Here is a 16,166-nt window from a genome sequence, read left to right as displayed (position 1 = left end):
ACTCGTGTTTGATTTTCTTTTTTTATTTACACGATTATCACACTCGTAGCAGTGCGATATGGCTGTATATCATCACTGGTGGGAAACTATTGCCTCATTCACACAGCGACTTTATAGCTGCCCGTCGCTCTGGGTGGCAACCTTCTGCAAACACAGGTCTGTGTAAGTCTACAGCACAGAGAATACAACAGGCCTCTGATAGCTAAGAGAGGATCATGTGAGCTTTACTGGTGCTCCTATTGGCTGTAACTTTTCATTTGCGTAAAGTTTAAGCATTCTTAACTTTGTCGCATCGCCCGACATGCCCACCTGGTCGCCAATGATCGCTGACGCTTGCGTAGATGGAGGTTGCCGGATGTTTCTCACTCTTTTTTGAAAGGAACGATCAATTGTTGCTTTGCCCTTGCAAATTGCTCGTAGTGTGAATTTGGCCCAGTGCCAATATTAACAGGATATTGTGTTGTCTCCCAGTAATAAACTTATATATATATCATGGTTTCCACTACATTCATTCTTCCATGGTGGGTGCCACACCAAAATTCCTCTTGCCACGGCTACATTACAGCTTCCGATTCAAAACATTCAGTTATTGTTTTTTTTTTTTTTTAATAGCGGGTTATAATTGAAACAAAACATATTAAAAGGTAAGTGAATTATAACAGTGCAAACTTTTCTGTAATCAAAGTAGTGCTGTGCGTTATTTGTTTATCGCTTTAAGATGACATGCTCACTGACAGGAGCATGATGCTTTCAGTTAAGATAAACACAGTTTCCATAATTATACTTTATAGATAAAGATCTATGGCTCTGCATACAATGACTTTATCTTGCTGGAGTTTATAGCCCTTTCACTTTGCTTCAGGACACATTAATGCGACTTTATAGGTCTATTGGAGACTTTCCAAAACTCACAAATATTCCTAGCCAATCTATTAAATGTTGGAGACATACTCATTACAAAAATGCACTAAATCACAAATGAGTGTCTATTTGAGAGCGCAAAAGAAAATCTGCACTTAAGCAGCATATATTTGAGTGGGCATGCAAGAAGTTTTGTGCACGAACTGAGGAAATCGGTGCGCAGGCAAAGATATTTGCATGCTTGTATTACATGAATGCAATCTCAACTTGTAATACTGCTGCACTTATGACATTTTTCATTGAAATAATGCCACAGGTAGTTGCTAGATCTGTGTAAAAGGCCTACCGCCATAGCTGGAAAAAAAACCCTAGAGGAAACACTGAATATTATTTATAAAAGGTAAAAATAATAGGAAATAGTTTTATTAGGTATTTAAGTCATTATACGAATTTTACTAAAATAGAAAAGCAGTGGATTTCAGTGGCAGTAGATTTAGGGTCCGTTTATATGTCATTGATGAAGTGCAAAACAGAGACGCTTTCTCTTGCATTTTAAAAAAAATTCTCATATACACAACATTTTTAAAATGATCTGCCCTCACACTTATCCAGAAGTACAGCTAGAATGATGTTTAACATATGCCAGGCCATATTTGGTGCTGTCACTTTTTTAAAAACAGCAGCTGTAGAGAAGTACCTGTATGTCTGGGCATCTCAGCATTGATGTTTATTTGGAATATGCTGTATATGCATTTATGATGTGTTTACACTTTTGGTTCTAATGTGAAATAAATCCACACTTTCCTGTTGAAGCATTAGCAAACACTTGAGCAACAAAACCACTTTAATGTACTCCACTATTGTTTTGTATGCTTGTTTTCGCTTATGGCTTCAATTGAAACATTTCTAAAGCTATCAAAGCTGTCATGAACTCAGCATTTTCAAAGGTAATCATTTTTGGGTGTTTACATGCAAACTGTTAACAAATTTATATGTTTTCAGTTACCAAAATGCTTTTGTCGTGTAAACAAATGGGCAATTTTGTCTATAAAAAAATTGCGTAAATTGCTTTATTTACAAAAACTGTGATATAGAATACATGAATCAAATAATACAGTTCAAAACTGAGAGCTTAAAAACGTGTCTAAACGAGAAACCAAACAAAGCACAGGTAAACACAATTAGACAAAAGTGTTTGGGGCCTATGCACGAAACTAAAGGTAACACAGCATGAGAGCCCACAAACTGAATATAACTTTTTTGGGGGTGTTTACACAGACACAACAACGATGGCATTTTCATAAACTTCCACTTTGAAACCGTTTTCAGTTCATTACCAATTTCAGTTACCAAATCGCTGTTGTCATGTAAACAACTGGGCAGTTTTGTCTAAGAACACTGTGTAAATTACACCTTACTTTCATTAAAAAAACTGATGAGAGTCTACAAACAGAACATAAGTGTGTACCTAGCTTAATGACATTTGACATTTGCAGGAAGCATTTGATTAGACGAAAGTGCGTGCAGTGCAGCAAAAGTCATCAATAGAATTTCCCACAAAAGATTTAGTGCACTATTTCATGTTTTTTTTTTAAACATACATGCATAAATACACATAAAATACAAAACAACAACATAAATGCGCATGGATATGCACGTTCACGTACATGCATACAGCATCCCCAGGAATGCTTCTAATCTTAGAGTCATGTGTACCAGCCACACACACACACACACACATTTTTTTCTGACGCACAACTTTGATTGGTCACACTCTTTGAGTAATTGCAACAATCAAGCCATTCATTCATGATTATTTCCAGCATATTACTCATTCTCAAGGTTACTGAGTCAATCATGTGCTAAAGCAAAGAAAGTAACTGCACTGTGAGTGAGTTTCTTACTTTGGGATTGCAAAGGCAAAGGTTGACAGCATACCAGTAGTTGAAAGTAGAAAAAATGCATCTGTTGGAAAAAAACATGGATTTTTTTTTACACAATTGCTTTGGCATCACTGTGCAACACATGCTTTCTAACGTGTTTTCACAAGTTTGAATTGCTCTTTTATTCTTTTCTCACTCTTACAGGTGGTTGGTTTAAGCGTAACAAGTGGCAGCGACCAGTTGGTGGTGCTACACACTGCCACTCAAGATGACTTTCTAGTGCACCTGCAGAGGGGTCAACTAAATCCAAATCAAGATCGCGTAGGAGAGTTGGTGGGCGCCATTACAGACCACTTTACACGGTAAAATTCAAAGCCACTTTTGTGCATATTTGCAAGTATTTTTGCTACTAAAGCATGTGTCTCTTTTACTGATGCTTACACATTACTGTTGTGGATATAAACATACTGTCACTTTTAGTTATAGGGCCAATGATATTTTTCTGTCATCGTTTACCCTTCCAAGCCCGTAAAACTTTTGTTAAACTTTAAAAAAGATATTAAGTTATTTTTAAACCAGAGAGGCTTCTGTTTCTCCACTGAAAGTCTATTTACCCAAAACTCTTATGCTTTCAAAGGCTTGTAAGGAAACATTTTTTTAAAATCCATGTGAATCAAGTTTCTATATTATATGAGATAAGGTAAGATCGCTTGATATGGTGATCAGATTGAAGGAGCACACTGTCATATTTTTTAAAAATATTTCCTATTATATTTTTCTCATTTTTCTTATTTCTTTAATTTTACTGAAAAATATTTAAATGTAAAAAAAAAAACTGCTACGTTTAATATTATTAGCAAGATTTTTATTTTCAATTGACTACAGAACAAACCACTGTTGTTCAAGGACTTGCTTAATTAACTGAAATTCCCTAATTAATTGAATTAATCTTGTTATGCCTTTAAATTGTACTTTAAGGGCACCTATGATGAAAATCATCTTGTGTAAGCTGTTTGGACAGAACTGTGTGTAGGTATAGTGTGTTCACAGTCATATTAGGGTGATATAAAAACATTACATTTTTTAAATTTCCTGACGTAAAAAAAGGATCCAAATCCCTGCCGTTTTGAGTCCAACTGCAACGTGACGCAGGAGTGTGGTTTCCCCACCCACCGAACTGATTGACAGCCGCGTATTACCATGTTTCTGTAGTAACGCGTAAAATCATATCAATAAGACAGGACATGCACAAAGCAACTGGGATTAAAAGATCTGTTTGGCTCTCTATGTTAATCAAATGTGATCAAGAATGAGTTTTACAAGTTTAAGATTTAGTTTTAAAACAGTGTATGTTTATAGTAATTACAGCAATTTTACTGTCTTTACTTTATCTTCACAGCTGTGTGTCAGTACAATTATAAAATAAGACGCTTCAATCCTTTTGTGAACGTTAAATCAGGTTTATTTTGTACAGTAACATAACCGATATCTATACAGCAGTGGATCTTAATGTGTATCCTGTCACATTTGCTGTGCAAAAACAGTGCAAAGTTAAATGCATGCACTGTGTGTTTGTGAACTTTGTAACTCAAACTCATCACTCTTGTGACTCATCGTTGCAGAATTAACTCCACAACAAATACATCAAATAATCATTGGTAAAGTTAATACTTTAGTAAGTCTCACAAACGTTATGTGAGATCTGCTTCCTTCATGTCTGTCATTGTGCTGTTTTTCTGACACAGCCGAGGCAGAGATTGAGGCACACTGACAGACACGTGAGAACGGTGGACGGGGAGAACTAGCTTTAAAGGCACAGGCAACAAAAACAGCTACACTGTGTTCAGAGCAGGAAATTCAATATTTTGAAACCTATAATCTGATGGGTGTTTTGGGCTGAATCTTTACAGACACATTCTGGAGACACAAATGACTTATCTTAAATCCTGAAAAAGGGTTAAAATAGGTGCCCTTTAGCTGAATACTATATCTTGCAAAATGACTAGTAAAATGCTATGCACTGTCATCATGGTAAAGACAAAAAAATTGTTAATAGAAATGATTTAATAAAACTAAAAATTAAATTTGTTTAAATTTGTTTTAAAAATGTGAAGCTGAAATGTGGCGTGAAGCACAAGAATGAACTTTAGGGTTTCCAGCCATAAAGCAAGCACACCTGAGCTTTCGTGAACAAATCTGAATCCTTAAAACATTGGTAGTAAAAGTTTTAATTAAATCTGTTCATTATAAACATTGATCATGTCGCTTCAGAAGACTTGGATTTAATATTTGGATTTGTGATCATCTTTGAGTGTCGGAGATTGGAATAATTGGCATTGAATTGCCAGTTTTGGAGTTGGCAAAATCTTTATTCATTCATTCATTCATTCATTCATTTCACAACTAACTTTTCACACAGACATTTAAATCTATGTTGAGCATTTTTAAAATTTAAACTAACTATCTTTATTTTTTGCTGGCAATATGGCGCTAAAAGGGTTAAACTTCATAATTTCATTATAGACAAAACAGCGTAAATAATATGTGTGATTTTTTTCTTAAATGGACAGTTCACCCAAAAATTTTAATTCTGCCATCATTTACTTTATTGTGAAAATAAATGTACATATAAATGAAGTTTATAAAGTCTCATTAAGGCAGTGCATATTTGATTTAAAATAATGTAGTAATATTTTAAAATTTCACTTTTAGTTAGTTTTTTATTAACACATATGCTCTCGTGCATTGGTGAACATTACAGATACAAACCATTTTTTACAAATCTCAAGTTTTTGAACTAATATACTCTCTTTAACATTAAAACTTAGTTATTAAGTTAAAATACAACATCATTCCATCATAAGAGTTTGATATATGGTACCTCGTATCACTTTTTTTTTTGTTTTGAAAGCATTCACACACATACATGCTGGCTCATGTTATGAGAAGTTCATTCATGCAATGGCATTTTCAGGATCCTCACAGAACCTTCTACTGGGGAGACAACATTAGTACTCGTGTCAGACAACAGCCTGGTTGTGTGTGTGTGTGTGTGTTTGTGTGTGTTTATGTGTGTTTATGTATAGCAGGTGTGGGCAGTGTGTGTGTGTGTGAGTGTGTGTAATCACTGCTCCTCCATGTCTGCTTTAAAGCCATTGTGCTGCCATCTGCGAGTCAATGTGCAGGTCATGCCCTCTTTAAGACATCATCAAAAGGAGACGTCAGAGGCTCCGGGGAAGTGTGGAGGAAGCCAAATGTGTGCCTGTGTTTGTGTGGGTGTGAGGGGGTGAAGACACATGCACGTGCATTTCATTCACTCGCTGAGTCTATAGCATTGATGTAGCACCATCCCCATTGCTTTAAATATGGATTACTTTTTCATTAAATAAATATTGATGTTTTAAGACAAGACTTTAGATTTCAAAAGTCAAATGTTTTTCAGAAGTTAAGTACCTTTTAAAGAAATTTCTTTAAAATGATGTTTAATGGAACTTTTTAAAAAACGTTTCTGATGAAAGACATTTAAAAAAATTCTGATGAAAGTCTTATTTCTTTTAATTTGGCTGTAAAATATTTAAATGTAAAAAACTGCTTAGTTCAATATTATTAGAAAGATTTTTATTTCAAGTGACTACAGAACAAACCACTGTTGTCCATTGACTTGCCTAATTAAGCAAACTTGGCAAATTTTTTAAATTAATTTTGTTAAGTCTTTACATTGTACTTTAAGCTGGACACTATCTTGCTAAATATCTAGTAAAATATTACATACCGTCATTATGACATCATGTCTTTTCATTTTCATTCACTCGCAGAGTCTATAGCATGGATGTGGCACCATTGTAATTGTTTTAAATACTATGGATTACTTTTCCATAAACGTACTATTGATGTTTTGATGATGTTTTAGGACAAGACTTTAGATTTCAAAAGTCAAATGTTTGTTAGAGATTAGTACATTTTAAGGATATTTCTTTTCCTCACAAAAGCATTTATTTGATTAAATATACAACAGCAATGTACTATTGTGAAATGTAATTTTCTGTGAAAACAGCTTTTTTCATGTTTTACGTTGTAATAAATAATAGCCCCTTTCACACATACAGACCTTTCGGGAAAATTACCGGCAATTTTCCGGAAAGGTGTGTATGTGTGAACAGGATCTTTTTGAAAATACTGGTAAATTTGTTCTGGCTATTTTCAAGAAAGAGAAGTTGTAACAATACCTGTAATTTGCCGGAATGCTGCGCTGTGTGAACGCAGAAGAAACATTGCCGGAAAAAGTGCGTGCACGTCTAGAACGTGCTGACGTGAGACGTCTACTTTAGCCAATCAGAACAGTCAGACGCATTCACGTCCGCGCGGTTTATGAGAATAAAATCCTTTAAATATTTTCCCAGACACATTCAGCTGCTAGAAGTTATTCAGATAACGTTTATATGTTCATCTTAATGCCAACCGTGTAAATAATTATCGATGAGATGCTTATGATAAGCCGTTGTTTGTTTACCTTCAAGTTTTATGTGTGCCCGTGAAACAGCCCGGAGTGCCAGCACACACACATATCATGTACATCTCGACATGCGAAAGTGTTTCTCTATATGTTTTCATCGAAGTTGTTCACAATACTGATCCATCCACAGAGTTTGTAGTCAAATGTTTACAAATACAAGTGCAGCCGTTTAGAGGTAATTTCTGGTTAATGATGTCAGAATTTACTGGTATTTTGGAATGGATGTGTGAATGCTCCTTTCTGGAAAAAATCCGTAACGTTCTTGCCTGTGTGAACAGCGCTTTTTTGAATATACCGGTAAAGTCGTTCCGGAAATTTTCCAGATATTTTCCAGTATCACTGTGTGAAAGGGGCCAATGATTCAATGCTGAATTTACTCTAGTCATGCCATTATTTTTATCGGTACTTATTTTAAATATTTGCCAAATGATGTTTTACAGGGCGAGGAAAGTTTTCACAGTATGTCTGATAATATTTTTTCTTCTGGAGAAAGTCTTTTTTGATTTATTTCGGCTAGAATAAAAGCAGTTTTGAATTTTTTAAAAGCCATTTTAAGAGCAAAATTATTAGCCCCTTTAGGTGATTTTTTTTTCGATAGTCTACAGAACAAACCATTATTATACAATAACTTGCCTAATTACCCTAATCTGCCTAGTTAACCTAATTAACCTAGTTATAACCTAGTTAATAACCTAAACTACTATGTTAAGAAATTTGTTGAAAAAATCTTCTCTCTGTTAAACAGAAACTTCTACTGTATATAATATGTAAAGTTTTTTTTTTTTTTTTTTTCCTAAGACTTGGATTTAATATTTGGATTTGTGACCATCTGTAAGTGTCAGAGATTTCAATGATTGGCATTGAAATGGCATTTTTGGAGTTTATTTATTTATTTATTTATTTATTTATTTATTTATTCATTCATTCATCCATTCATTTCAAAACTAACAATAAAATTCACTCAGACATTTACTTCTATTTTGAGCATTTTCGGAATTAAATACAGTATGAGTAAACGCATGTAGAGAACAAAAACTTCCTTTGGACTTATAAAGGAGGAGAGAAAATAATTCTAATAATGATAACAACAATTAAGTAATAAAATAATAATAATTACATATATATTTATTTATTTATTTATACAGCTCCCATACTTTTTGAATCCAAACAATATATGATGTATTTAGCCATCTTCATGTGATGCACTTCAAAGCTGCAGCAAGTAAAATTTGTTATGATAAATCACAGAATATGGATGTGGTTACCAACGTTCTGTATTCTTGTCAAAGCAGGAAAGGTTCTATTTTAAATAACAGTGGAGAAAAATCTAGTTATAACCTTCCATTTGAATTGCCTCTAGAACTCATCACAAAATGTACTTCACTGCAAATTGAAATTAATTTCAAAAAAAGCAAACATATTTTAATAGTTCTTTTGAACGGTACTAAAATATCACAGTTTTCATAAAATATGAAGTAGCCACATATTTTTGAACACTAATAATAATAAATTATTATTTAGCAGAAAATCATTCAATAAGAACAATGTTTTGGTGACAAATGAGGAGTTTTACAGTTTTTGCTTTATTTATAATCAGATAAATGCAGCCTTGGTGAGCAGACTAGGCATATTTTAAATACATTTTTAAAAATCCTGTAGTTGTGTATGCAGTGTGTGAGGTATTTCAGTTGAATGGATTCAAAAATAACCTCGTCAGCACTCAGCACTAAACAGAAGGTGATGGTAATTTTGCCAAGTAGACCATGCTCTTGGAACAGCATGTCTTGTTCGCCCTGATACAACTTTACTCAAAAATAATGTAGTCCTAACCTGATATCTTACCAAATATCCTCACAAAGTCAAATGCTTAATGAAGGTCCATCATTAATTTACTGATTTATGAGGGGTGTACTTCTATATGCTTAACACTGCACTTGCCAAAATGCATAATGGAATAATCTTTCATCAGGAATTTATTGTCATAAAATCATCAGGAATTTATTGTCATAAAATACATTCTGTGGGTCAAAGTTATATATTCTCATTAAATGAAGATGATGTTTCACAAAAAATTTTTGTAAGTTAAGTTTCCTAATCTAAATATACGAAAAAAATAACTTATTTTTATAGCAAGTCAGTGTATTAAGTTTATTTGGACAACTTTTAAGACGATTTTCTCAGTATTTAGATTTTTAAATCTCTCAGACTCCAAATTTTCAAGTAGTTGTCTCTTGAACAAATATTGTCCTGTCATGTAAAAAACATACATCAATGGAAAACTTATTTATTCTTTTTATCTTCTTTGTTTAGCGTATTAATGCATGGATCAAAATATTAAAAAAGGACACTTGGTTTTCTGGCCCAAAGTCAAATTTCTTTTTAATTTATAGCTTTAGTAAAATGTATCAATTTATTTAATCTGCATGATTATATTTTAGTTTTTATTTAAGCTTAATGAAAATTAGAAATAATTTAAAATATCCTATCCATCCATTTATCTATCTCTGTTATTCATCACCTTGGAATTATGAGGTTCTATCTGTTCTAAATGATTTCAAGATAATGAGCTTCAAAGTGTTTACATTCCATATAGCAAACAAGGTGTGTGTAACAGTTCTCTTTCATACATTAACATGACAAGAGACCCTAAAAGTGCTCTAAAATGTAAAAATGTATCAAAATCTTCTTCAATGTGCTGATTGAGGTAAAAAAAAAATAGCTGATAGAAGCTTTTAACTCTAAAAAGTCATTTTCCGCTTGGAATTATAAGGTTCTATCTGGCAGATCATTCTTTGAAGCAATACTTTTCAAGAAATACAACCAATCTGCTTATTAATTTAATAAAAAAAATAATAAAGTATGTTGTAACAATATGTTGATGTTTTAGAAAGTTAAGTTTCAGCTTTCTATAACATTTGTTTAATGTTTTAGGATGGATATCTTTTCTTGCTCAAATTAAGCATACAAGGCTGTGCTAAACATTTTGTACTGATGGTAATTTTATGTGATTAATATGGTAATTTTTGTTGATTTTTCATACTGGTATCATGTGTGTCTTGAAACTCTCTGGGCTACCCTGTAGGTCACGCACCCTCACCTGACTCAAGCAGACATTATGACTGGGTCATGTGTGTTTGTTTGTGAAAACCCAGTGTGTGTGTGTGATGGGTATAGTTTAAACCCCTCTTTGGCCATCTGCTGAGACAGCTGTGTGTGTGTGCTGTGTGTGTGTGTGTTGAGGACGGTTTGGCCAAAGGCAGTGTTGGTTTAGATCTTAGGATCTTTTTGTAGCTGTGGTGTGTGAGACTCTGTGAACTTCTGGAGCCGAAGGGGTTTTGAAGAGGTTGTTTGTCATCTTAACAATCTTCCAAAATGACCTGTTATGAATTATCTTTCACCTATGTAGATAAATGATATAGTATAGTTTAGCTTTGCAGAAATTGAGTCAATTAAACCTAATTTTGAGTAAAATATGAATAAACAACACTGCTGGATTTAACATGTTAATAAAATGATGTATCCAGTTTAGTGAATGCTCCATTCAGCCATTTTCGTCTCTTTCAGCCTTACGTTTTATTAGGTATTATAGTGAAGTTACTCAGAACAGTGTTTTGTATAATTAGTAGGATAAAAACACACGTAAAAAAAATAAATAAATAAATAAATTTTTTTTTTTTTTAAAAACCCAGACAGACTTACTATATCAGCAGCATGATGACTTTTACTTAACATGGTTTTCAGTAAATTGTTTTTCAGTGGCTGGGTTTGATATTAATGTTAAGATTTATATAAAACAGAATTAGCAAGAGTTTTTATTTCTACTATTGTGAGTGGAACAATCAATAATTCGATGGTTGAATAGATGTGGTTTGCATGTTGGTGGATCGCATGTGGTTGACAGGTTGATCCTGCCGGCGTGCTGGTAAATGCATAATCAGAGAAGAGATGTTGACAAGGAAGGGGAAGTTAATTTGATTAAAGATATGATAAACATATCATTTATACATTTGAAAAAAACTATATATAATATATATTAATATATCAGTTTTGCCTATGTATACTGCTAAGCTTAAAAGCTTATCAAATTATAGGAGAAATATATATTTTTTACAGTGTAGTGGCTCAGTGGTAAGCACTGTTGCCTCACAGCAAGAAGGTTGCTGGTTCAAGTCCCAACTGGGCCAGTTTGCATGTCTTGCCAGTGTTGGCGTGTGTTTTCTCCAAGTGCTTCTATTTCCCCCACAGTCTAAAGACATGAGCTAAAGGGAATTGGGTAAAACCAAATTCACCTTAGTGTACGAGAGTGTAAATGTGAGAATGTATGGGTGTTTCTCAGTACTAGGTTGCAGCTGGAAGGACATCCGCTGCCTAAAACATATGCTGGACTAGTTGGCTGTTCATTTTGCTGTGGTGACCTCTGAAATAGAGACTAATCCGATGAAAAATAAAGGAATGAATGTATTTTTACATTGACTTGTCAACATGTACTAAGCATATTATTAATGATCACAATATAAGGAAGTCTTATAATGTTATAACGTTTATACATTTACAATTGATTAGATGCTGAATTTCAAGACATTATTGCAGTAAAATTGCTCTATTCTCTTTAATATTATCCATGACACCTGTTGATTACAATGGCCTTTAGTTTAATAAAAAGGGATTGCAAATTATTTTATTAACTACACAATTTTAAATGATAGCATACCTTTCAAAAATGGGACTAGTAAGATTACTGTGCTATTTATTTAATATTTGTTTTCTGTCTAAATGTTAAAAATGTAATTTGTTTCTGTGATGTCGAAGCTGAATTTTCAGCATTATCATTTTTAGTCTTCAGTGTCACGGGATTTTTCCCAAATCATTGGATTACGCTGATTAGTTCAACAAGATTTTTTTTTGAGTATTGTTACCATGTTGAAAATAGTTTGCACTACTTCATATGTAGATTTTGATTCATTGTTGTTGATGAATATAAAGAAAATGAACGTTTAGATGTTTAGTTATAGAATAACTGTCCTCTAAATACAATTCATTGAATCTGTTGGTGGGCATCTTACACAATGTGTTTGTGTGTGTGTGAGTATGTGTGTATGTGCCACTCGGGCAGGGGGGTTAACAGAGTTTGTGTTTATGTCATCTACAGACATTATGACCAGAATAATCAGCTCTATTGTTACAAGGTGTGACATCATCCCTGTTGTGTGTGTGTCTGTGTGTGTCGCCGTCTAATAGGAAGGAAGAACCTGTTGCGTAATTCTCCTCTGGTGTGATGCTGTGTATCAATACTCACTCGGTTGGTGAGCAGCTTATCTCGATCTATCTTTCCAAGATGTACATTCAGTGTCACTGAAGCTTAACCAGGCCACAATTAATCTGTGAGGTGAACTGTATGATTATATAACCCTTACACAAGGTGTTGCTGTCTTCATTAATTTACTCAGGCCTCTATTTATTGAGTCGTTCCAGAGTTATTTCCCTCTTAAATTTGACCACTTGATATTACACTTCATCAGCATAATGTCCTATAGTTTTACATAATAACAAAACATTGCACTTAATGTGGATGAGAGAGTTAGTTGAGCAGCAGGTTTATTTAAGTGGAATTAAAAATATATTTTTTGAGATTTTTATTCTCATGTGATTCTGAGTATAAATTTCTTTGATGAATATTGATGCTGCTTTTTCATTACAATGAGGTAAACTGTTACCAAGAGTTGTCAAGTTACAGTAACAAAATACAGAATAGATCACAGCATGCCAATTACCTGCATTAGTTGAATAAAAATATAGTTTATTTTATTGAATCATATCTTTTGGCCTGTTTACACTGACTGGTACAGTACGGTATATTACAGTACAGATCAGTATGGGTCACCTTTATCAGGCTTGTGTTTCCACTGCCAAAACTGGCGTGGTGTACGACACAAAGTTTCAGTCGACCTCATTTTCTCTCGAGGAAATCTCACTCAAAGTAAAGCTGTATGGGTCTCTCACACATCATATGAGAAGCACTGGTCAGGGCGAAGCTCTAATCTGTATTCTTCTTCTTCAGCAGCACATGTAACCTCTGTTAGAAAGTAATTCCGAGTTCATAAAAGTCTAATAGGTGATGATAATAGTTAAACACAGAATAATTTTCAGGCTTCTTCTTTGTTTTTTCGCGCTTCACTCTCGCATTTGTCCGTTTCTGAGGATCAGATGCCAGAAGCAATTCATTAATCACCAGCACGTTATTATAATCTGCTCAAATAGTTTGTTTTTTCGAATTCAGAAGCACAGCAAGTGCACACGAGCTCTCTAAAGAAAGTAAAACTGCTCTCACTTTTAGACGTCCTCATAAAAAAAATAAAAAAAACAGGACACGGCAGATTTTGTTGATTCGTAGATTGCTAGGTGACCATCAACCTTTTTCTCACAGTATGACAAGCTGACAAAACATTGCTGTCACTCTGATACAAGTTTTATTAATGAAAAAAAATACAAAGCACTGCAATGTTGGGTTGTTCTTTGTTTGTCTGGTATAATTAAAATCTGTATTTTCCGTACAAAATATGAAGCTAATTGGTAATTTCTTGTCACATGACTTCTGGTGCGCTCGCAGCATTCTTTCAACTGGTTGCATCTAGAAGTTACCTCCACCTACATTGGAAATAACGAACTTGCGCAAACTGTAGAAAAGACTTGATATGCGAACATCTCCATGGCTGCCGTCATTTGCGATCTCCAGTAGTTGATCTTCTAGCACAGACATGGTGGATTCATCTGATTTGTTGTCGTTGTTGGTTGCCGATTCATACCTTGGCAGTTCGCAGGGCCTTTTCCCATTAGCAAAGAAATTTTCCAAAGACGTCTGTTTCTTTCTCATTTTGCTGCTTGTGGGTAAAATTTGGGCGCTCAAGTGACCGAGATGTAAGCGAGAGAATATAGTCATTTTTTAAAATAAAAGATTTTTAAAAATAAAAGATCATTCAGACTTAGATAATAAACAAAAAAGTAAATGATTAATGATTTCCTGTGCAGCGCAGTACCAGGCCACTCAGAAATGTCAGTAAGCATATCTGAAGAATCATTTTCTGACAAAAGCAATTGCAGCAAAGCTTTCATTTCTGACTCCATTTTGATGAATATTTGATTATAGGTGCATCCCAAATCGCATACTTATGCACACATTTTTTAGTATAAATAGTGTAAGTAGTGTGTTCACACTGAAAACATGAAAATAAAAATAATAAGTGTGGAAGGATGGACACTTCACATGGTCAACCGCCACTGCTTTGCTCACATAGCGGAGGGGGCGGAGCTATCAGGCGCTCATTTTGGATTGTAAAAGCAAAATTCTCCTACAAAAGTGAAAACCGACTCCTGATGGTGAATGCAGTTATACTCATGGCAGGTATTATTTGGTACTTTGGTCGTTTATTTCACTAATTTGGCAACTGTGAAACGTATTTGTCAAACTGTCAAACGTGTATTTGTTTTTTAATATAAAGAGGAGCTGGTTCAAGCTTTGGCTCAGTTGGCGTTTCTGTGTGGAGTTTGCATGTTCTCCCTGCATTCGCGTGGTTTCCCGCCGGGTGCTCCGGTTTCCCCCACAGTCCAAAGACATGTGGTACAGGTGAAATGGTTTGGCTAAATTGTCCATAGTGTATGAGTGTGTTGCTGGATAAGTTGGCGGTTCATTCCGCTGTGGCGACCCCGGATTAATAAAGGGACTAAGCCCTAAGGGACTAATAAAGAGGAGCTTCTGGTAGTCAAAACTAGATTTTTGATTTTATTGACTGAGATCAGACGTTCATTCTCTTGGTTTGGATCATAAACTTGTTTGGATCATAAATTGGATCATAAAAAACACAAATCTTTGTATGAATCATTTCGACATATTCAGATGCACCAAATGTTTTCCCACAGTTTTGACGTCAGTGACACCAAAAAACATCTCATGGTGTTACAAGAATGAATATTCAGATGGGTATTGGGCTAGGGTGAGAATTTTAGTAAATAATAACTTGAATTTCAGGTTTGTTTGTTTTTTTAGCAACTGGCAACTACTTAATTTTTTTTTCATGTTTAATTATTACTTAAATTTTCTATAGTGATAATGATCGTGTCACATCACATGGAGGATCTGCAGGCATTTGGCCCTGTTTCCCCCTACTCACACTTAGTAAACCAGTTCAGCCTGTTCCTCTACACCTCTGTGGGACGCAGATGATGCTGTTGCCCCGACGATAGTTGCCAAGCAGCTGAGGAATCGCTAATTAGGATTGCAGGAGAGATGATGGGGAGCATTGTGTGTGTGTGTGTGTGTGTGTGTGTGTGTGTGTGTGTGTGTGTGTGTGTGTGTGTGTGTGTGTGTGTGTGTGCGTGTGCGTGTGTGTGTGTGTGTGTGTGTGTGTGTCTGTGTGTGTGTGTGTGTGTGTGTGTGTGTGTGCGTGTGTGTGTGTGTGTGTGTGTGTAAATGTACACGTGTTGCTGAGTGTGTTTTAAATGGGCTTTAATCTGCGGACTCTTAATGGTTCCTCATGGAGTCTTATGACTGCTGTGGTTTGTCAAAGGGCCCTGAAGGCTTTTACTTTGTGCATACAAAAAGCTATATAACCGGGGAGGGGTTGGACAAAAATGTGTTTGTGTGACTGTTTGGTATTTTCTTCCTATAATACTAGTGTATATAGATTAGGTTTTGGTTAAACAGTACAGGTGAATGCAGTGGACTTATGACAATGTAAGTATTTTCATGATTACATATTATTTATTCTCTAGTGCAGCTTTTATGGTGTAAATCAAATGAAATAACATTCATTATTCATTAGTGGATGATTTAGACCAGGGGTTCTCAAACTTTTTCACTTTGAGGCCCATCTCTTTCTATTTGTTATAAACATTCGCAGGACATTAATTTGGAC

The 16,166-nt window shown here is 34.6% G+C and overlaps 1 protein-coding gene across 3 annotated transcripts in view; it reads left to right on the top strand.

Annotated features, from left to right (window-relative positions):
- myo1g (myosin IG) overlaps positions 1-16,166 on the top strand; it is a 107,536-nt gene that overhangs the window by 76,122 nt on the left and 15,248 nt on the right. For 2 of the 3 annotated variants that reach the window (XR_015516132.1, XM_087294905.1), the window contains exon 21: positions 2,949-3,106. Coding sequence is in view for 2 of the 3 variants with exons in the window: in XM_087294905.1 (XP_087151031.1) it covers positions 2,949-3,106 (158 nt within the window). In the remaining variant the exon portion in view is untranslated. The remainder of the gene's footprint in view (positions 1-2,948; positions 3,107-16,166) is intronic. The other variant, NM_001045221.1, reaches the window with a different exon arrangement.

The sequence above is a fragment of the Danio rerio genome, chromosome 19 (assembly GCF_052040795.2).
Source record: "Danio rerio strain M-AB ecotype USA chromosome 19, GRCz13ab, whole genome shotgun sequence".
NCBI lineage: Eukaryota > Metazoa > Chordata > Actinopteri > Cypriniformes > Danionidae > Danio > Danio rerio.
Note: the sequence above shows the minus strand (reverse complement) of the source record. Positions and strands in the feature narration are given on the sequence as shown.